Source organism: Tenrec ecaudatus, chromosome 12, assembly GCF_050624435.1.
Source record: "Tenrec ecaudatus isolate mTenEca1 chromosome 12, mTenEca1.hap1, whole genome shotgun sequence".
Taxonomy (NCBI): Eukaryota; Metazoa; Chordata; class Mammalia; order Afrosoricida; family Tenrecidae; genus Tenrec; species Tenrec ecaudatus.
The window spans coordinates 27157397-27179945 of NC_134541.1; the positions used below are offsets into that span (position 1 = coordinate 27157397).

At 42.4% G+C, this 22549-nt stretch overlaps 1 protein-coding gene across 4 annotated transcripts in view; it reads left to right on the forward strand.

Moving 5' to 3' along the window:
• UQCC1 (ubiquinol-cytochrome c reductase complex assembly factor 1) overlaps window positions 1-22549 on the forward strand; it is a 128818-nt gene that overhangs the window by 56504 nt on the left and 49765 nt on the right. For all 4 annotated transcript variants that reach the window (XM_075563719.1, XM_075563718.1, XM_075563717.1 and 1 more), the window contains one exon: window positions 4981-5038. In XM_075563719.1, coding sequence (XP_075419834.1) covers window positions 4981-5038 — 58 coding nt within the window. The remainder of the gene's footprint in view (window positions 1-4980; window positions 5039-22549) is intronic.

Here is a 22549-nt window from a genome sequence, read left to right on the forward strand (position 1 = left end):
GTAGTAAAGATATTTCATTGATTTGAATAATCTCTTGTGTTTTGCATTGCTCACAGTCAACAACCACTGGTCTTCTTTTGAAGGCTTTACCATGTGGGTAAAGACAGTGGATAAGCACTGAGTTGCCAACCACATGGTAGCTGGTGCAAACCCATCTTTTCCAAAGTAGAAAGGTGTAGCGGTCTGACAGCATGGAAGCCGTAAGTGGTAGCTCCCCTCTGTTCTGTAGGGTCCCTGTGAACTGGAATTGATGCTGTGGCACGTCACACAACCACCACTCTCCCGTAGCCTGGGGACAAAGACCTAATCATGTGCTAGCACTTTCCTCATCCTCAGCCCTGAGCCGACCTCCAGAAGGGAAAATTGTGGTCCAAGTCCAGCTGCTGGCCTGTCCGTCTGTGCTTTCCAGCCCAAGATCTGCTTCCCTCTCTGAGAAAATTGGAAAGGCTCCTGGAGGCTGCTGAGAAGCTTTGATGTAGAGGTAGCAGTTGAACAGATTGTCCTTTAAAAGCGGCCAAATTTCATTTTCCAAATTGAAAGACAGACTTCCAAGAAAACTTTTCTTTTTAATGTTTTGTTCTAACCTCCAAAAAAGACCCAGTTTCAGTATCCGGGCTGGCGATTTTCTCATGGCTATTCTCGTTCTAGGTGGAGGGTAGTTGGCCCTCTCTCAAATGGCATGTGTCTTAATAGCTGTACGGCTGGCCAGGCCAGCCTTCACCTCCTTCCTGCTGGGCTCCAAGAGGAAGTCCACTTGACAGCTGCTGGGCACCACCCATTGAGCTCCCCAGAGTATTTTGGTGTCACTTTGTGACAGACCTGGATTCAAACCCAGTTTTGCTACTAGTTTGTTAATGTTTGAGTCTGTTTCCTTGTCTCTAAAATGGGATTTATAATGCCTGCCTGCAGGCTTAAATTGAGGATTAAGTGAGACAATATGTTAACATCACTAGCAGTGGACCTCGCACCCAGTGTAGACCCTTAGTGAGTTTCAGTTTCTGATCTTAATATTGGATGCATAGAGGCAGAGTACTGATTAAGAATCTCATATCTGGAATCAAGTACATCTGAATTTGATCCCACTTGTTTCATTTCATCGCTGTGTGATCTGGAATAGTGGTCTTGATCTCTCAAAAAGTCAGTTTTCTAACCTGTAAAATGGGGTATATGCATATCTACCTGATATGGTTGTTGGCAGGATTCATTGAGTTAATCCATATAAAGCACCAATTATATTGATGCCTGACACCTACAGTCTTTATTATTACTGGTGCTATTCGTTGGCCTTAGGAGTTCCTGGATGGTGCTTATGGTTTAACAAAAGACTGTGCTTCAAACCCGCCCAGCAATGGCTCAGCAGAAAGATCACAGCCATGACTATCTGAGGGGCCATCGTTCTGACACACACACACACACACACACACACACACACACACACACACACACACACACACACACACACACACCACACCTAGGAGTCCAAATAGCAACTGATTTAATTTCTTTGGTTTCAGTGTACCTGACAGGTACAATATTGCTTAGTGACCTCTACTTGTGATCATGTAGCATATTGTTTACTGATTGCTAAAGGCAAATGACAGCATTTCTCTCCTAGATCATTGCCCCAAAGGATAGATTCTCCATGAAAAGCCCACATTTCTCTTTAATTCTCTCTCTTCTTTATTCTTCTGCTCCAACTTGTCTCCTGTCATGTAACAAAGAGGGTACATTTAAAAAAAAAAATGGCACATTCAGTGAGCGGCCCATCCTCCGGCTCATTTTCAGAGACTGAGAATTGAGATGCTTGGGGTTTGACACTGACCTGATTGGTGGGATCTAAAACTGAAAAGCCCAACATTAGATGTGGTCAGCTTTATTACTCAGACTAGATGGACTTAAGGTTCTGAGCTCAAGTGGAAAAAGCTTACACGTAAGGGCGAGAGAGGAGATAGTCCCTGCCTAATTTTTTATAAGAATCTAGGTGTAGGAAAGGATAATATATAATCACAAAGAAGTTGAAAGGAAGCATAAAGACCACATTAAATGGGGGAGAAAATTGAAGCTCAGGGAGAAGTGATTTGAGCAAGGTGACAGATAACAGGATTGAAAGTCGATGGCTGGGTGTCTGATTATATTCAGTGCTCTTTCAACTCATGGTCTTGTTCTGTGGTATCACTGTCCCTCTCTGTGATAACATAATTAAGAACATTATAACTGCTATTTATTTATTTATTGTTTTTTCTGGGTCTTTTTTAAACGGTTTATTAGGGGCTCATACAACTCTTATCACAATCCATCCATACATCAATTGTGTAAAGCACAGCTGTACATTCTTTGCCCTCAGCATTTTCAAAGCATTTGCTCTCCACTTAAGCCCTTGACATCAGGTCCTCTTTTTTTCCCCCTCTCCCTCTCTGCTTCCCCCTCCCTTATGAGCCCTTTATAATTTATAAATTATTATTTTGTCATATCTTGCCCTGTCGGACGTCTCCCTTCACCCCCTTTTCTGTTGTCCATCCCCCAGGGAGAAGGTCACATGCAGATCCTTGTAATCGGTTCCCTCTTTCCAACCCACTCTCCTTCTACTCTCCTAGTATCGCCACTCACATCCCTGGTCCTGAAGGTATCATCCGCCCTGGATTCCCTGTGCCTCCAGCTCCCATATGCACCAGTGTACATTCTGGTCTAGCCGGACTTGTAAGGTAGAATTCGCATCATGATAATGGGGGGTGCACCCGTTTGTCTTCAGCGATTTTATCATGGAGGTGTGCACCCAATGATAAGATTTTTTGTTCTTTGATGCCTGATAGCTGATCCCTTTGGAACCACGTGATCACACAGGCTGGTGTGTTCTTCCATGTGGGTTTTGTTGCTTCTGAGCTAGATAGCTGCTTGTTTATCTTCAAGCCTTTAAGACCCCAGATGCTACATCTTTTGATAGCCGGGCACCATCAGCTTTCTTCACCACATTTGCTTATTCGCCTGCTTTATCTTCATTGGTTGTGTCGGGAGGGTGAGCATCATAGAATGCCAATTGAATAAAGTATTCTTGCCATTGAGGGAGTACTTGAGGAAGACCCAATGTCCTTCTGCCACCTTAATACTAAGCATAGATCTATTTCCCCATCCTCATATTATATTTGCATATGTACATATCTTTGTCTAGACCTCTATAAATGCCCTTTGCCTCTCACCTCTTTCCTCTATTTCCCTTGACTTGCCTCCTGTCCCACTACCATGCTCTGTCCCCACCTGGGTTTCAGCAATACCTCTTCGTTACATTACCCTTGATCATGCCCTGCTTGGTCTCCCACACCCACCTCACCACCAGTTTGGATCAGTTGTTGTTTCCTTGTCCCTGGGTTTGTTAACACCACTTCCTTACCCCCCACCTTCCCCTAGCCCATCTCCCCCGGGAACTGTCGGCCCATTGTTTTTCCTCCAGATTGTTCATCCAGCCTGTCTTATTTAGACAGACCTGTAGAGATAATAACATGCACAAAAATAAGACAGAGCACAACCAAGCAACAGTGTACAACAAAACAACAACAGCAAACCACTGACAACAAAACAAAACACAACAAGAAAGAAAAGCATGTAGTTAGTTCAAGGATCGTTTGTTGTCCTTTAGGAGTGTTTTCCAGTCCAGTCTGTTGGGGCGCCAATACCCTGCTTTCAGCATTCCCTGGGGACCTTGCCGCTCCATTCCCTTGCTGTTCCGCTGCACTCCCCCAGTGCTTTGCCTCCGTGTGGTGGGATCAGGACGGGCGCAATTCCCACACTGCGTCTCCGGTGCTGCCCCTGTCTCCTAGTGGGGCTGGCCATGTGGTCCTTTTTGTGGACTGGCTGCTCTAATTTGGGTCATCGTCCTCAAGGCCTGGTGGGCCAGGATGTGCTCCACTCTCTCCTACTCACCCTTCATCTGCTCCTTAGTGCTCCGATCAGATATGTCCCTCTCCCGGAGCTGCAGATTCAATGCCGTCCTTTGAAACAAATTCTCCTGGGATGAGGGGCAGGCGTCCACTTAGTATTTGGTACTGGGACCAGCCCCCCAGACCTCTCCACTGGTTCCACTACTCCACGAATGTTGCATTCATACCTTGGGGCACTGGGTTGAAGTCTGGTCCCTCTTTCCCTTTGGACATATAAACAATACCTTCCCCTTGGGTGGATTAGTGCCCCATGCCTCTGTTACCCCTTTCTTCCTTATTTTCATCTTTTTTTTTCCTTTACCCACCTCCTCCTCCCAGTTGTCTACCATGTGCATCCCTGGATTTGATCTGGTCTCTGCCATTCTGCACGGTCCTCACCCCAAGAATGTTTGTATACAGTAGCTTTTTCCCTATGCCCCTTTTGCATTTTTTTTTAATGCTTACCTCAGCGGGCTCATGTTGTACTTGTCCTTTTGTGCCTGACTTACTGCGCTTAGCATGATTTCCTCCAGTTCTTCCCATGCCGCTATGTGCTTCATACGTTCATCACTGCTTTTTAGCGATGCGTAGTACTCCGTTGTATATATATTTACCACAGTTTTTAATCCAATCGTCAGTTGATGGAAATTTGGGATGTTTTCAGCTCCTTGCAATTGTGAACTGTGCCGCAATGAACATTGGAGCACAGATGTCTGGCCTTGGCTTGTTTCTTGCCTCTTCTGGGTATATGCCCAGTAGGGGGATTGCTGGGTCGTATGGTAACTCGATTTCCATCTGTTTTAGGTATCTCCAGATTGATTTCCATAGCGGCTGTACATACTTACAGGCCCACCAGCAGTGGATGAGAGTTCCTGTTTCCCCACAGCCCCTCCAACACTTGTTACTTTCTGATTTTTTGAATTGGGCTACCTTTGAGGGTGTTAGGTGGTACCTCATTGTTGTTTTAATGCTATATATTTATTTGAACAAATTTCTACCACTACGTTATATACAGTTAATATGATTCTTCTTAACCCTCACATATTTATACTTTGTTGTTATTTTCTAGGGTGTCAGATTCCTGATACATTCAACTCCTGGTTTCTTATTACCCTACTTCACGTCTGGTAAGTGAACAGTTTCAGTGAAGTCACCAAGTGTATTATTATTATTTTTTAATACTGCTGACCTGAAGGTATATCTTTCAGCAGGGCTGATTATATGAAATGGTAGTTCAGGCATTAAAATGATTTCTTTCATTTTAATGACTGGTGTCTTGAAGCACATTTTTATAAAGGTCAAAGCACAGACTCGGAAAGAAACTCATATTTGTAGAACACCTAATTCAGTGAACAATGCTATCAGTATCTCTTAGAGACTCCATGAGCTTAGATGGAAAGTTCTCTCCTTTGGGTGTTTTAGGAAAGTTCACATTTACGTAAAAGTGGTTTGAATTGTGAGAATCTGTGGTCATTTTCATTGCTGGTCATCAGAAACCTATAACAAATTATAGCGCTGACATTTACGCCTGTACCTCTAAAATGTGCATACAGGTTAGATTCATGCTAGGTTTGTTGGATGTAAAAATATTTAACACCTTAAACAGTATATTTTTTCTTCAGCTGTGAAATAAGTAGCCAAAAAAAATCAAATTTTCACGTAATGTTACACACCGCTAAAGGCCAGAAGGATATAGGAGAGACCTTGAAGTGGGGGTGGGGAATGTATTCACTGCATTGCCAGGTCTAGGAAAAGTAATTTCTGGAGAACCGAGTGACTACTTTGACCAGAGCGAGCATCTGAGGAGCGTGGGGTGTGGCTGCTTGTCAAAAGCAGCCTTGTTTGAGACTGCCTTCAGCTGAACCTGTGCATCACAGCGCTGACTGCTCTAGAAAGACATCATGCACTCAGAATCACAGAGGTCGGCTACAAGTGTACGTTGTGCTCTTTTTCACTAGCTGGCAGTTGATTGTGTTCACATCATGTTCCGGGCACTCGCCTAGGAGTATGGGATAGTTCTGAAGAAGCTCATAGTCTAGTGAGGGAGACTAGACATGTGAAATGGTCAGTTACAATCAGAATGGCCAAGTCCTGTAACTAATGTGAGTATGTAGTGCTTATGGGAGCTAGGGGGACGCCACAACTATCAGGCTCTTGCTAGTCTGCCTACTAGTTCTTTGAAATGTACAAAGTGTCAGTCAGGCAGCTGAAAATGCAAACGACTCTCCAGTTTTCCTAATGAAGAAGGTTAGCATGGAAGGCTGGATATATTGAAAGGGAAACTACCTTTTCAAGAGGGGAGGCCTGCTGAGGTGGCACTGTGGAATTATTCACTGGAAAGGTGGGAGGGTTGGAAGGAGGATTAAGCTGTTCCCAGAGGAACTCAAAGATAATATTCAGTGCCTGTATGAAAGACTCTTTATTGCGCATATAGCTAACAGGTATTAGAGTGTTAGAGGGAGTGGATTGCAAAATAAAATATATAATCCCTGTGACCACATCCCAAGGTCAATAGCTGACTAATAGCAGCCAGAGAGCCTTGAAACTGCGTATAGTTCTTTTAGTCAACCACCATTTCCAGACCGTGCCTCCTGCGTTCTGCTGAGGTTGGTTTACTTTCTTGAAGTGGGGAGTACTACTGCCAGTTTGGTATGGACGGAGAGAGAGGCAGGCTGTTTGTTTAAATACTTCCTTGGTCTCCTCTCTGACTTTTTCCTTAATTCTGGTGATCTATAGACCCTGATGGAATGAATCAATAGCTTTTTAGTTTGAGTCAATAAACTCTTGCTGAAGACCTGCAGTGTGCTCAAAACTGTTTGGCTTTGGAGAGAAGGAGAACATGTCACAGATTTTACCTTTAAGAAATAGAGTTTAGAGGGAAAGCAGACAGAAGCACTGTCATGTTTAATGGATGACAGACTGAAAGAAGTCTTATGCCCCAGGCGCAGGCACATGCTGTGGAAGCACTGGAGGTGTGACTGAACCTAAACGAGGGGCAGAGCCGTGTTGGGTAAAGGATGGTTCTGTGGTAGAGAGGACAGTTGAGTTGTACTGTAAAGGGTGTGTGTAATTTTTGTCCAAATGGAGGTCATGGAAGACTGAGGGACTAGCAGGAGCAAAAGACAGAACATTTACAAGAACAAGCAGTATTTGAGCACAGTCTGAATTGTCTAGGGCAGGTGTTTGGAGGCATGTAGTAGGAAGGGTTACCAGAAAAGTAGTGTGGACCCGAATTTTGCCCTTAAGGAATTGAAGAATTCTATCCTCTGAGGGACAGAGGCATTAAGAGAAATAATGACTCCACCTCTACGGCTGTGCAAGCTCTGCTCTGTGATCTCTAGGGTGAAGCTCCAGGAAGTGCCCAAGGCATAGGGAACCAGACCCAGCATTCTCAACAGGAGACAGACGATCACAATACAACTATCTCCTGTAGGTGTGAGGGAGAGGTGTGGAGTCTTAGGAAAGTAGAAACAACCCTCCCTCCCAATTAAAAAAAAAACCTCTGGGGTCAGATTGTCCAGAGTTTGCTTGGGTTACCAAGGGTGATTACTATTACTCCCTGTTGCCCCTTAGAATAGACCTCTTGGGAGAAGGGGGGAGCGGGGAGGGAGGGGAAAAAATGAGGAACTGATGCCAGGGGCTTAGGTGGAAAGCACATGTTTTGAGAATGATAAGGCAGTGAATGTACAAACGTGCTTTACATAATTGATGTATGTATGGATTGTGAGAATAGTTGTATGAGCCACTGATAAAATGATTTAAAAAAAAAAGATGTCTTGTTAGTTACCTGGAGGAAGTGTGGATGTTTCCCCTACCCTGTTTGCTACTCTGGTTCCCAAGTTTTTATATTGATTGAGGTTATAAAACACATTGATGTTGAGTAGATCACGACTCATAGTGAGCTTTCAGGGCAGAGTAGAACTAGTCTATAGGAAGTCCAAGGCTGTCTTTACAGGAATAGATGCCAGCCACTTCATTCTTGTGCATAGTGGCTGGTGGGTTTAGACTGCTGATCTTTCAAGTAACAACTGAGTGCTGAACCACTGTGCCACTAGGGCTCTGTGATTGAAATTTAGAACTGTTGAAATCATATTCTCTAGGACTTTTCTGATTTCTAATCTTGCAGCTGCAATGATTATGGGTCCTTTGTCTTTGCTAACCAAGATCAGTAATGTCTGTGGCTGCTGAAAATGCTGGGAGGCTGCTGTCGGGGCTGCTCGCTATTTCCATGTGGCCTTGAGAAAAGCAGACCTCCTCCTTGCGCCCTTGGCTTGGTCTGTGGCATTGTGATCTGCTCAGATGCCCACACCAGAAACCTGGGTATCATTCTTGACTTTGCCCCACCCTCTACATCTGGTTAGCTACCTACTCATTTTGTAATTGAGGACCTTATTTTTATTTATTTATTATTTTATTTTTTTAACAATTTATTGGGGCTCATACAATTCTTATCACAGTTCATACATATACATACATCAATTGTATAAAGCACATCCATACATTACCTGCCCCAATCATTCTCAAGGCATTTGCTCTCCACTTAAGCCCCTTGCATCAGGTCCTCTTTTTTTTTTCCCCTCCCTCCCCTTTCCCCCCTCCCTCATGTGCCCTTGGTAATTTATACATCGTTATTTTGTCATATCTTGCCCTATCCGGAGTCTCCTTTCCCCGCTTCTCTGCTGTCCCTCTCCCAGGGAAGAGGTCACATGTGGATCCTTGTAATCAGTTCCCCCTTCCAACCCACTCACCCTCCACTCTCCCAGCATCGTCCCTCACACCCTTGGTCCTGAAGGTATCATCCACCCTGGATTCCCTGTACCTCCAGCCCTCATATGTACCATTGTACAGCCTCTGTCCTATCCAGCCCTGCAAGGTAGAATTCAGATCATGGTAGTTGGGGGGAGGAAGCATCCAGGATCTGGGGGAAAGCTGTGTTCTTCATCGATACTACCTTACACCCTAATTAACCCCTCTCCTCTCCTAAACCCCTCTGTGAGGGCATCTCCATTGGCCGACACTTGGGCCTTGGGTCTCCACTCTGCACTTCCCCCTTCATTTAATATGGTATATATATATATATACATATATACATATACATATATACATATACACACATATACACACACATACACACACTTATATCTTTTTTTTTTTTGGCATGATGCCGAGGACCTTATTTTGTGATCTAATATACATACACACATATCTCTGGCATAAAAGTTGTATAAAACTGGCCTTTACAATGTCATATAGTCTCTAGCATTTTCTATTCCATTCAAATTCTCCATTAACATTATCCATTTTTTCTCAAGGTAGAATACAACTTTCTTAGTGTAGCATTCATATTCAGCCCAGTGTGGCCCCCCCAACGCTGCCTTCATTGGTCTCATCTGTTCTAGTCCCTGCACCACTGTCACTACCCCCACCCCTCTGCAGTGGGCTCGGAGGGACCCTAGATGGTAGGGATGTCAAGTCTTTATCCGGCACACAGTTTCCTCTCCCTCGATGGCCCTCTTCTTCCCTTTGCTAGTCAACTCAGAATCTCTCTCTTTGAAGCCGTCTCTACCTTTGCTAGTTTCCTTAGTACTTACCCACCCACATGTTTATATTTCATTATGTGTGTATTTCTTCTGTCTTGCTTGAGGATGGCGACTTTACTGAGAGCAAGAATTATTTTGGTTTTCTTAGCATTTCATGTCTTCCCCTCAACCCCCTTTTTCGTTTGCACCAGTGAATGTCTGTTCAGATCTGACGTGGCTCCGTGGTAGTGGCACTGGGAAGTTGGTCAGGTTGAGAGGGGCACAGCTCTCTGCTTTACTTCAGCTTTTTTTGTGGGGGTGGGGGTTGAGATTTCTGTAGTTAGAACTTATGTTACCAATTAAGGGTTAATGGATTTTTAGAGACTATTGTAAAATTTATCAAAGGGCACGACTACCTTTTAGGCACAGACGATTTTTTAAAAATAATTTTATTTGGGGCTCGTACAACTCTTAGCACAATCCATCCATCCATCCATTGTGTTAAGCACATTTGTACATTTGCCATCATCATTCTCAAAACATTTTCTTTCTACTTGAGCCCTTGGTATCATCTCCTCATTTTTCCCCCTCCCTCCCACTCTCTCGAACCCTTGATAATGTATAAATTATTATGATATTTTTGTGTTTTACGCTGTCCGATGTGCCCCTTCATCCACTTTTTTGTTGTCTGTCCCCCAGGGAGGGGGTTATATGTAGATCATAGTGATCGCTTCCCCCTTCTTCCCGGATACAGAAGGTAATTTTAGAAAAAGGACTGGAGTACATAAAATTAAAGTCCGTTTGTGATGGAGGAGCCCGTGATTATGCATTGGGGCAATAACTGCAAGGTCTGCAATTTGAAACCAGTAGCCATTCCATGGGAGAGAGACAGGGCTCTCTACGCCATAAATAATTAAAGTCACGGACACTCACGGGGCAATTGTAACCTGTCTTATAAGGTCACTTTGATTCTACATTGACTTGATGGCACTGAGTTTGTGATGAAGGTAAGGCGGGAAACAATAATAGATGTAATTTCTACTAGATGCTTTACATGCATTATCTTGTATTTATTTGCATATATTATCATAAATTTATCTATGAGGGCCATAGGGATAGCAGAGAACTTGGCCAAATAACTAGTTAGTAAGTGGTAGAGAGGAAGTTCAAGGGAAGATCTGGCTAACTCAGAGAATTAAGTTGTTTTCCTCATTAATAATTAAAACTATCAAAGTAATTTAAAATAACACTTATTCATATAAACTATATTTTTAATTATTTCATTAAATACCTGTACATTGAACTGTAGATCCATAAAATTAATAGCTTTTATTCTCTAATTGAACTACTATATGCACCAGAGGGATTTGAAAGGGTCTAGTGTTGGGGAGAGAGACAGTAAACAAATCTTGAATAAAATACAATTGGGATAAGTGCTATGTGAGAATATGCCAGCTCTGGGAGAGAAGAAAACCAAACTCAGACTCACTGCCATCGAGTCAGGGCTGACTCCCAGTATCTCTCCAAGCCCCCCACTTCCCATCCCCCATGGGTTTCCCAGTAGAAAATCCAGTATTTATACCTTTGGAGCTGCTGGTGGTTTCGATCCACCAGCCATATGGATTGAAGCCCAATGCATAACTACTACATCCCCGGGCTCCTCTGGGAGCAAAGAGGGTATTGAATGTTGTTGTGGGGTGGATCCCTGGTGGCACAATGGTTAAGTGCTCACCTGCTAATCAAAAGATGAGCAGTTCAAAGTTACCAGCTGCTCTGTGGGAGCCAGCTGTGGCTCGCAGTCTGCTTTCATAAAAATTATAGCCTTGAAAAAAAATTAAAAAAAAATTATAGCCTTGGAGACTTCGTGGAGCAGTTCTGCTCTGTCCTTTAGGAACTCTGTGGATGGAATCGGGCCCTACAACAGGCTTTAATTTCATGGGGGGTAGGGCGCAGGAGAAGGAAGGCTTCCCTGAAGTGCTGACCTTTAAACTGACATCTGAAGAATAGCAAGTCCAAGAAGGGATGAACATGCATTCTAGGCTGAGGGAACTTTGCTGTTCAAACTGTCTATCAGCAGAGTCCTTTTAAACAATGAAATCGTATGCTCAGCCACAGTATATACATCAGATAAAAGGATTGCTGTTTAGATTGAAGGAAGTGGAAGTGACCTGTTCACTCAGTCTTCACATTTTTGCTGCTGAAAAGGACCCTTAAGTAGCTCCATAGAAACTCAAATTAAGTCACAAATCTACTCCAATTCTCTTGTTTTGTAAATGGGGAGATGGCTTTAGCAATTTTAAGGCTGTCACAGGCTGCTTAGCCATGAAGGGTCTAAGGTTCAACTCTAAAGCTGTCCGGGAATGGCTGCCTTGGTGGCACTGTTCAACCACTCTCCTTTTGGAGGGTGAGGAGGGTGGGCAGGGGGGCTCTTATCCTGAGTAGGAACAGCATAGCAAACATTGACTGACCAACAGCTATAAAGACTTTCTCGGGGCTCGCTCATTTCTGTGGTGGGAGAGGCAACAAGTAAACCTGAAAATAGCATGCAGTCAGAAATACAGTGGCAAGCCGCTTTTTTTTTTTGGCAAGCCGCTTTACAGATCTTAGTGAGTACAAAGGTATGGGAGCTGCCTGGAGATGGGCAAGGAAAGGCCTCTCCTGGGCCTTCTGGGACTAGAACCAGAGGGCGTGGGATTGAGGAGTTATTAGGAGGGAAGAAGTAATTGTAAAGTACTTTCTAACAAGTTTGAGAGAGGAAGATGAAAGGTTGATCTTTAGATGGGGAGTGTGTATGACAGGATGACAGGGGGAAGCATTTTAAAAATGACTTTCTTTTTTTTTAAGATGAGGGAAACAGTGGGATTTGTTTATAAGTTGAGAGGAAGAGGAAGAACCCTCTGGAAAGAAGACAGAAAAATCAAGTGAAAGGGCGGAAAGGACCCAGAAACCTCACAGGTTCTAGTCTCAGTGCAGCCTGAGAAGTGCTCTGGCAGATACTCCTGGAGGGCTCTTTAAAACCACCACTGCAGTTTTGCTGTAGCTGTAGGGCGTTCAGGTTCATATTGGATCCCAGCAGTTCCAGACCTGCTATATAAGGTGAGCCCTGGCCACGTGCATGTCCTCTTTCTCCCTCTCCTAGCCAGAGTTGCTCTGTGCAAATAGCCACCCAGACCAGAGGCCGATGGCAGCAGCATTTGCCCAACGTTACATAACCTAAGAGCACTGGTACCTGCTACCTAGGAGCCTGGTCTGCCAGTGGATCTGACAGGCAGGCCCCTAGCCAGGCGTAGCTCTTGGAGGAGGCTCACTGTCAGGCGAGATGGCTTCAGGAAGTGCCTCACTCTACTTGTCTTTTTGCCCACAGACTGCCCTGTGCCCTTGTAATCCCACAGCTGAATTAGACTTCTTGGGGAGGGAGTGTAGGAAACCAGCTGGAGATAGCCATGTACACAGCCCCGGGGAAGAAGAGTCAGCATGCCAGCTCACAAATAAACAACTCATTCATTAACACACTGCTGGGGCCTGAGTGTGGCCATGTAGGCTTTACTTTCTTGGCCTCGGCTGAAGGCAGAGTGAGGGAAACAAGCTGCCGGAACGTCCCCTCTGGGATTTCTTCCTAGCAGCCAGAGTGACAAACCTGCCCAAGTGCCCACTCGTCTTCCATTGAATTCAAAATCAGATCCATTCGGAACAGCTTATAAACTACCATGTTGGAGAAACACGGCCAAAAAACAACTGGCATTGTCAGAGAGGGCCCAAACAGCGAGCGAGCGAGACAGGATGCTGAGAGCTGCCAGGACATAGCAGGAGGGCAGCATCAGGAATAACAGGAATTCTTTCCTCCCCGATTTAGGCAAAGAGGAGGAAATCATGGCTTGGAAACGCTCCCATTCGATTTAGTCCCACAGACAGCTGTTTCATCCTCCTTATTTAGCAGGAAGAGACTCTTGAACGGTGCTGTCCGGGAGTGGGGGAGTGGGAGAAGCAGCCTGTCTGGCCAGCATGGGAGCTGTGGCGGTGGGGTGGGTGGGGGGATGGCTATGGAGGTTCCACAACCCAACAGCTTTTATTGCAGCTTCTTCTGTTGGGAAACCTTGCTGTGGACTTCCTCAGAGCATCGGTTTTCCGTTCTGTGAAATGGGACAGTTGTGCGAGACAAATAACCGTGCAGATTAAAAGAATGAATGTAATCTCACAGTGACAAAACATGGCAGTGCTCTTTATTATCTCCCATTAGGCAGAATTGTAGCTTAGTCCTCTTTTTGTGTGCCTCGAGGATCTGTTCTCTTTTTTAAAAATTTATTTATGTATTTTAAAAAATCATTTTATTGGGGGCTTGTTCAATTCTTATCACAATCCATACATCCATCCATTGTGTCAAGCACATATGTACATTTGTTGCCATCATCATTCTCAAAACATTTGCCTTCTACTTGAGCCCTTAATATCGACTGCTCATTTTCCCCCAGTCCTTTCTTTTTTTAAAAAAAATCTTTTTATTGGGGCTCATAAGGCTCTTATCACAATCTGTACATACATCAATTGAGCAAAGCACCCTTATACATTCGTTGCACTCGTCACTCTCATAATTCACCTTCCACTTGGGTTCCTGGAATCAGCTCGGTTTCCCTTTTTTTCCCCCCATCCCCCTCCCTCCCCGATCCCACCCCTGGTCCCTTGATAGTTTATAAATAATTATTATATCTTATCTTACACTGCCCGGCGTCTCCCCTCACCCGCCTCCCCCTTGCCAATCTCCCAGAGAGGAGGTTACACATAGATCTCCGAGATCGGTTCTCCCTTTCTACATGCCCTTCCCTCCTGGTGTCGCCACTCCCACCGCTGGTGTTGAGGGGTTCGTCTGTCCTAGATTCCCTGTGCCTCCAGATCCCCACTGCACCGCTGTACATCCTCTGGTATAACCAGGTCCGCAAGGCAAGGTAGGATTGGGGTCATGATGATTGGGAGGGGAGGAAGCGTTCAGGAACTAGAGGAAGGTTTTGAGTTTCATTGTTGCTACACTGAACCCTGAGTGGCCCATCTCCTCCTCACTACCCCTCTGGAAGGCGTGTCCAGCTGTCTACAGGTGGGCATTGGGTCCCCATCATGCACTCCCCCTCTTTCACGGTGATGTGATTCTCACCACCACCCCACCTTTGATGTTGGAGACCTGGTCTCCTCTGTCCTTCATGGTCACCTATGTTCGTGTGCTGCTTCCGTGTGGGCTCGGTTGCTTCTGGGCTAGATGGCCGCTTGTTTGCTTTCAAGCCTTTAAGTCCCCAGACGCTATATCTCTCAGTAGCCGGGCACCATCCGCCTTCTTCACCACACTTGCTTATGCACATTTTCGTCTTCAGCCATTATGTGAGGAAGGTGATCACACAATGATTGTTTTTGTTCCTTTGTATCTGCTACATGGTCCATTCAACACCTTGTATTCGCTTAGGCCGTGTGCTTCTTCTCTGTGGGCTTTGTTGCTTCTGAGCTAGATGGCCGCTTATTTGCCTTCAAGCCTTTAAGACCCCAGACGCTATATCTTTTTTTGATAGCCGGGCACTGTCAGCTTTCTTCACCACATTTGCTTACACACACGGCTGTCTTCAGTGATCATGTCGGGAAGATGGGTATCCTGCAATGGCTGCTTAGCAGGGCGAGGTGCTATTGTATTGGGGGATCCAGTCCTTTCTTTTTGAGACTTCTAGGTGGTTAGTTTTTCTCTCTCTTTCCCCGTCTCAATTTTTGCCTTTTAGATAAGGGAGCCATCAGACTAGGACTTGAATTCCTTTTCCCCCTCCTCCTTCTTTACTTTTCTAAGCTGGATTATTTGCTTGCTTTATATGTAAAAGAGATCAGTATTAATTTATAAGCCATTAGAATAGCTGAGAGCCAAGGATAGTATTATGAAGCTTAAAACCTCAATAATAAACTGTGGGTTTAAGAACATCATCAAATTTAGGAGGAGCAACTAGAGTGGCTCCTAAACAGAGAGTGTATTTATGCAAAGATTTGTCTATCCTCAAAGTGGAGATATTTAATATTTCTTAATTAATTATCAAGTGAATTATTTAGTATATGATTTTTAAAATTCTACTTGGTTTCTTTTAAATTTTATCTCTTTATTTTAAGTTCTTAAGGAAGATTTTTATTTTGTTTTAATATGAAAGTACCCTGTACCCCACGAGAACGATCTTAGAAATTATGAAGTTAGAAATCAGTAGCAACGTATAATCTGGCCTTTTGACATTTAATTTAGGTGTTGATTACGAGGACTGTCTCCATGGTATGAAGTGAACTAAAGCTCTGTTGGCCTTGGGTTAAAACCCAGGATTCTTGTGGATCCACTTACTTAGTAACGCCAACATTGTTGTTGTATGGCCAGAGCCTGTGCCTGTGACGAGCACTGGCTTTGGTTTCCCTGGACGAAATCCTTTTTGGTTGTTATTAGCCACATTGAATTTTGAGTTTCCCTCATTTTTCCCTTCACTGTCAAACACAATGTAACCTTTTCTGGGTGATTCAGGTTTTTCATAATAAACTCATAATTAGATTTTGCCACACTGTCTTCTTTGAATTGTTTAAATGGGTTTACCTTACCTTGTTGAACTTCAGTTGGTAAGCTATTTCTGTTTTTTTTCCTAAAAAACTTATTAGATCATTTTTTGACCTTTAAAAATAAATGTTTAGATTCTTCCTTTCCTGTGAAGCTGCTAGCAGTTACCTTTTGTTGGTGTAGGTATGTTTGCGTCGTTAGCCAGCCTTTTTTCTTTTGATATGCTGTTTCTAATGTAATACTAGTTTTGAAACTTACACTGGTGCCCTTGTGAGGAATAAATGGACCCTGGAGGGTCTGTGCTTGTCATTAAAGGAGGCACAAACACTTAGGGATCAGAAACACTCGGATCAGACTGGGTACAAGTGTCAGTCTTGTCAACTGCTAGGTCTGTAATTTTGGGCAAGTTACCTGTTACTCTTGTACTTTAAAATAGATACAGTAACAATGTCAGCCTCATAGAGTGGTTGTGAGTGAGACGAAACAATGCATCTAAGTCACTTAGCTCAGTGCCTCCCATTAGCTATTAATTATAACATTTCAGGAAATTTTATCACATTTTGTCATATGAAATTTAAAGATCTTTGCTTTCTTTTTTTTTAAACATTTTATTAGGGGCTCATACAACTCTTTTCACAATCCATACATATACATACGTCAATTGTATAAAGCACATCTGTACATTCTTTGCCCTAATCATTTTCTTTTTTTTACATTTTATTAGGGGAGATGTTTGCTTTCTTTCAAATTCTTAAGTTATTTTTAGAATGGAAAAAATTGCCAGGTAGCTGAATCCCACCAGAGACCAAATGTTACTCTAACAATTGCTAAATGAATTAGTAGGAATCTTTTATCTCTCATCTTCAAAATAAAGGCTTCAGCAGGATGACTGGTATCTGTGGGTGTGATAGTGCACTGGAATCGAGATTTCTGAACTTCTCTCCTTTTTGTAGCAGAAAGGGTTTCTCAAGGTAAAAATAGTCCAGATAGAATGTTAAAAGGAGAAAAACAAAGAAACTAACAATTATGGGTAAAGAGTCCATGTTCAGCCATCTCAGTGTGCCAGTTTTTGGTAAAAAAAGAGCATGCCTCTCTTGCCCCACACACCTTACTCACCTGACCTTGCTCTGTGCTACTTGTTTTTGTATGAAGAGGGACATGAAAGGACAGCAATTTGATGAGATAGAAGAGGTGAAGAAAACACGAGACAGGTGCTGTCAGCCATCCAAACAGATGAGTTTGAAAAATGTTTCCAAGAATGGAGTCACAGATTTGGCAAATGTATTAAGTGTGATGGAGAGTACTCTGGAGGTGATAAAGAGTCCATATTTATGTGCACGAGTATACACATACATGGAGGAGGCTTCAGAAAGTTTGTGGGAAAATGGAATTAAAAGATAATGGAAGTTTTGGGTGTAGGTTTTGTTACTTTGTGTGAGTTACCTATTTAAAGCAGCTATCAAACAAAGAAAGGAGTAGACTGAATGTGATAGGCTTCAAGGTCAGGTAGTCTTAAGTATTGACCTTCAGTTGTTTGGTCTGGACATTCCAGGCAGCTGCCTGTCTATGATGTGGGCCCCAGCCTTCAGCTCTGTTTTTTTCCTTCAAGAAGACAAACACCAAAGTTCTTTGTAACAAGATTCTTTTTTATTCTTAACTACCTAAAGAATTTAATTCATTACTCAGGGCAAAAATTACTAGAACTTTGAATTAGCTGAATATGGCACTGGTGACCAGACAGCTCGGTGGCTAAGACTCCTGCCTTCCCAATAGCACTTAGGAATCTTCAGTGACCTTCTTGTTAATAGGAAGACTTCATTCTTATGGTTTGGTTTTTATATCTAGGACGCATGATAAAATGCGCTGTAGAATTTTGAAAGTTTTGCACCAGGTTAATATCTTCTGGACTAAGTAGGCATAATGTTTTGGGAATGAATAGAGTTTGCCCACCCTTCATTTAATAGGCTCTAATCCATATTTTTGAGTTGGCCTGCATCAGCAACATTAATAATGAACTTTACTGTTGTATCTCTCAGAAGGCAGGCGAAATCTTTATAGTTATAGCATCAGATTATTCTGTGCATACCATAGTATTCTACTAAAGTAAACGTTCACCAAATTTGTCTATTTCTAGCTTTGCTAACATTAACAGTCAATTGCAGAGATGAAGCTGGGAAGAGAGGGTGAACTTCCCAGAGACTCCTCTGCTTTCAGTGCCAAGACGTTAATCATATTGCACTCCTGCCTGGAAAACATTCAATGACTCTTCACTGTCTACTGAGTGAAGCTCGACTTTTTAGAATGACATTTCAAAGCCCTTCATGACCTTTTGGCTTTATTTTTCTACTTTATATACTCTGCCCTCCTGCAGAATCTAGGCATTCATTGTTCCCTTACCAAGTGTTGAACCCTTCCTTCACCCTCCTTTGGCACATAATATTTCATCTATTGAAAATTCCCTTTATTTTTAGTCTTTACCTACCTAACGTCAATCCATCCTTCCAAGTCCCAACCACAGCATTGCCTTTTCCATAAAAATCTGATCCCACTCAGCCAAAATGAATCCTTTCAAACCAATTGCTCTTTGTGCATGTGGTGTTTTAGAATTGTTTGTATATGACAGATTTTATCTCACACAGGGGCTAACGGTTCCTCGAAAGCTTGCCTTGAGCTTTAGCTGCCCCTGTGATCCTAACACCATCCAACCATCTAACACCATCCAACCGTCTAACACCATCCAACCGTCTAACACCATCCAACCATATAACACCATCCAACCATCTAACACCATCCAACCATCTAGTGTCCTCTCAGAGGAGCCCCCTTTGGGTTCACTGGGTGCATTGACTTGCAGTCCACACCTTGAAAGTGTCTTCATTCAACACAGATAGCCATTTGAGCAGACAGTTATCTGTAAGGACTCTACAATAAATTATGTTATGAAACAACAAAAATTTCACTTCGTGTTGATGTAGTTAGAAAGTTTATGGTCTGAGAAAATCTGTAACTTTTAAATCTCAGGGCAGGTGTATTAACAAATGACAGATTTTCAAATAAATGAAGAATTCCATTACCTCACTATTGGTGTTGATGAATTAGCTTCTGACGACATGTATGCATCAGAACACACAGCGTCTTTTCACGTGAGAGGCTTACATGAGTGATTTGATTAACTCTTAGAGAACTCTTAGGAAAAGGACTATTGGACATTCCCCAATTTGTTTCCACATTGTAATATGCCAGATATCATGTGAATTAGCCAAATCTTTTCCCATGACTTGTTTCATTATTGTTCCAAGTGTTACTTCTTTAGGCACCAACTGGATTGAGAAGGGTACAAATTTACAATGACAGAATCGGCAAATCCCCAGGTTGGTAGGACTTGAACGATCATGTAGTTAACCTACTGTTATATAGCTTAGCTATACAACCAAGTTATATAACCAAGCATTTATTCACCTTTCAATAATAGATAACTTCTATCTTTTGAGGTCATTGATTCTGTCATTTGACTCTTCAGACACCTGTTAGAAAGGTTTTGCTTTGTTGTTCAGGATTGAGTAAATTTCCCTTCATAGCTTACCTATTGTGGATCCACTTCTAAGTATAGGACATAAGATCTGGTCACTTTGCTACAATATTTAAGACAACTCCCCTGTTTTTCTTTAGATTGTCTTTTGCTCTTGTCTCTTAAAATGTAACATTCAAAATTAAGGACAGTATTCCAAATAGTCAGGTCTGTGCGGAGTGGAACAACATTCTCAACAGTTTCTGTTACTATATCTAGAATCTCATTAGCATATTTAAAGCTGGACTATATTCTATCCATTTAAGCCTGTAAGGCTTTTGTTTTTAACCGCAGCTAAGATTTAATAAGTACACTTCAATCATGAAGAGGGTCACCTCATGATTTGTGGCAGCTGATGATGTCTAGGGGTATAGAATTGGGGTTTACAGCTTTCAGGTAGCAGTACCTCATTGGCTCACCTCATCCCCTATCCTGTTTTCCGTTGACCCTTATTCTTGCCTCCTGTTTGGTCCTTATTCCAGCATAATGGTTGGTTTTGTAATCTAAGGTTTGTGCACCTCATTATCATGTGGAACCCTTGAAGTGTTTTTTTTTTTACACATAATTTGGCATGATCATCTATCTTGCACTTCTATCGTTGTTTAGGCTCATGAACAAGACCCTCAAATTTCCCCAGTTAAGATTCATTTCATTAGAGTTAGCTTATTGAAACAAGCTGTTGATGAATTGGTGTGGGGGGGGGGGACATAGCTGGATCATCCAGCATATTTATTTTCCTGCCTGGGTTTTTGTCATCTGCAGATTTAAGTAAATGTTCTCATTAACAGATGTTGAGGCAGGTGAGACTGGAATGCCACCTTCCGTTGCCATGCTATGGTACCAGTCTGTTGTGAAAACCATAGTGGGCAGGATTAATTGTGTATGGAGATTGAATTGACACTTCAGACTGGATCTTCCATAATTATAGCAAGAACTGCCTTTTAGATGAACAGTCATGCTTAGCTATTTATTGAGAGATGATAGAAATACATATGATTATAAGAATGAGATTAGGAATTAGCTTGAAGAGTGGCTGACCCTATATATATTTTCACCCTGTGTAAGGTCTTAAGCTCCCTGGAATGATGAAAGGCAATGGGGTATAAGGAAAAGAGCCTAAACTTAACTCTGGGATGTTTTGTTCACTTATTTATCCAGCAGATATATATATATATATATATATATGAGGGGGCTTCAAAAAGTTCATGGAAACATGGAATTGAAAGATAATAGAATTTTTCCATAAAATTTTTGAAACACACACATTTGAATTTTCCCTGCTATCTGGAAGTAGAGCATTCCTAGAAATCCTTCTGTAAGCAGAAAAGGCATAAAGTGAAGCTGCTGCAATCATTAATATATATGGGAAGGTTTTTTTGAGAATTTCTAGAACCCCAAAATAACCTGTCAAATAATACATAAAACCTAAAATAGAACTGATGTAGAAAGTTTGTGGGCACAGTTCCCGGCTATGGCGGCTCCATACCCAAATTCTAAATGTAGCTCCTGAGGGAGGAGCTTGGAGATGGCACTCTAACTGCTTGGGATGCATGCTACCTCTTTTAACAACTTGCTGCAAAACAACTGAATGCTAATTTTACTTTCAGTTTAATTTATTTTGTAAAACCGAAAGTCCTCTTTGCATTTTTTTGTAGTAAGAACAAATACAAATATAGGTCTTTTGTAAAAGTGAAGTGGTGTAAACTTTTGAAAAGCAGGGGCTACCTGCACATGATATAGTCAAGTGCTCACTACACTTAAACCAAGAGGTAGTCACGCTAACGGAACACCCGCTTCTCCCAGGAGGAAGCTGAGGCGGCTTGCCGGGTAAGGTGCGCAGTCTTGGAAACCCGCGGAGCAGTTCTCTACTCTCTCCTCAGGGTGCTGTGTTGGAGTGGACCCGATGATGATGGCTTTGGTACGCCCTAGAAATGTGACTTTTGCCTTGAGTGGAGCTTAGATTATAGTATGACTGAATAATTTGATATTATACATAATCAATCATATGCTTTCTATGATGCATATTCTGGACCAGTACTGCCCAACAGAAATCTACTACAAGTCACATATATAATTAAAAATTTTCTAGTAGTTATACTAAAAAGTCAATATAAAATACATGGGATTAATTTTAATAATGCTTTTATTAACCTTTTAAGTCTGAAATATTATTTTAGCATGTAAACAATACTTTAAAAAGTAATAAGACAGCAAATGTACAAATGTGCTTGACACAAAGGGTGTATGTATGGGTTGTGATAAGAGTTGTATCAGCCCCCAATAAAATGATTTAAAAAAAGAATATAAAAAATGTAGTAAGAAAATTTAATTCTTGAACTAGCTTTTTGCGATCTAGTGTGTATGTTTCACTTCCACTGCATCTCAGTTTGTACTGGCCATGCTTGAGTGCTCATTAGCCATGTGTGACAATTGGCTGCCTTTTTGGACGATACTGTTTTATACTCAGCATTACAGACTACTGTGTGGTGTTGGGCTAGTTGTTTTTCTTCTTTAGCACTTCTACTTTTATCAGTAAGATGACAGCTACACTTGCTTATTTTCTAATTAGGCATCCTGGTAAGCACTGGACTGCTAAAGAAAAAGTTGGCAGTTTGAACCCACCACCTGCTCCATGGGAGAAAGATGAGGTAGTCTGCTTCCTAAAAGATTTATGGCCTCGGAAACCCTCCAAGGGAGAAAGAGGAGGCTGTCCGCTTCTGTGCGGATTTACAGCCTGGGAAACCCTGTAGAGCAGTTCTGCTCTGCCATATAGGGTCACCGTGAGTCACAATCGACTCCACTGCAGTGGGTTTGGCTTGCTTTGGTTTGTTTTATCTTCCTGAGCTGACACTTGAGATCCATGTACTTATTTTTCAGTATGTATGTCATACTTTGACACAATTTTGCTTTTTTAAAAAGGCCCCTTTCCAACTTCTAGATTCCCGGGCAGAAATCTATGATGTAAAAAATGCAAACAATGGTGAGTCTCTCTATCTTCTTC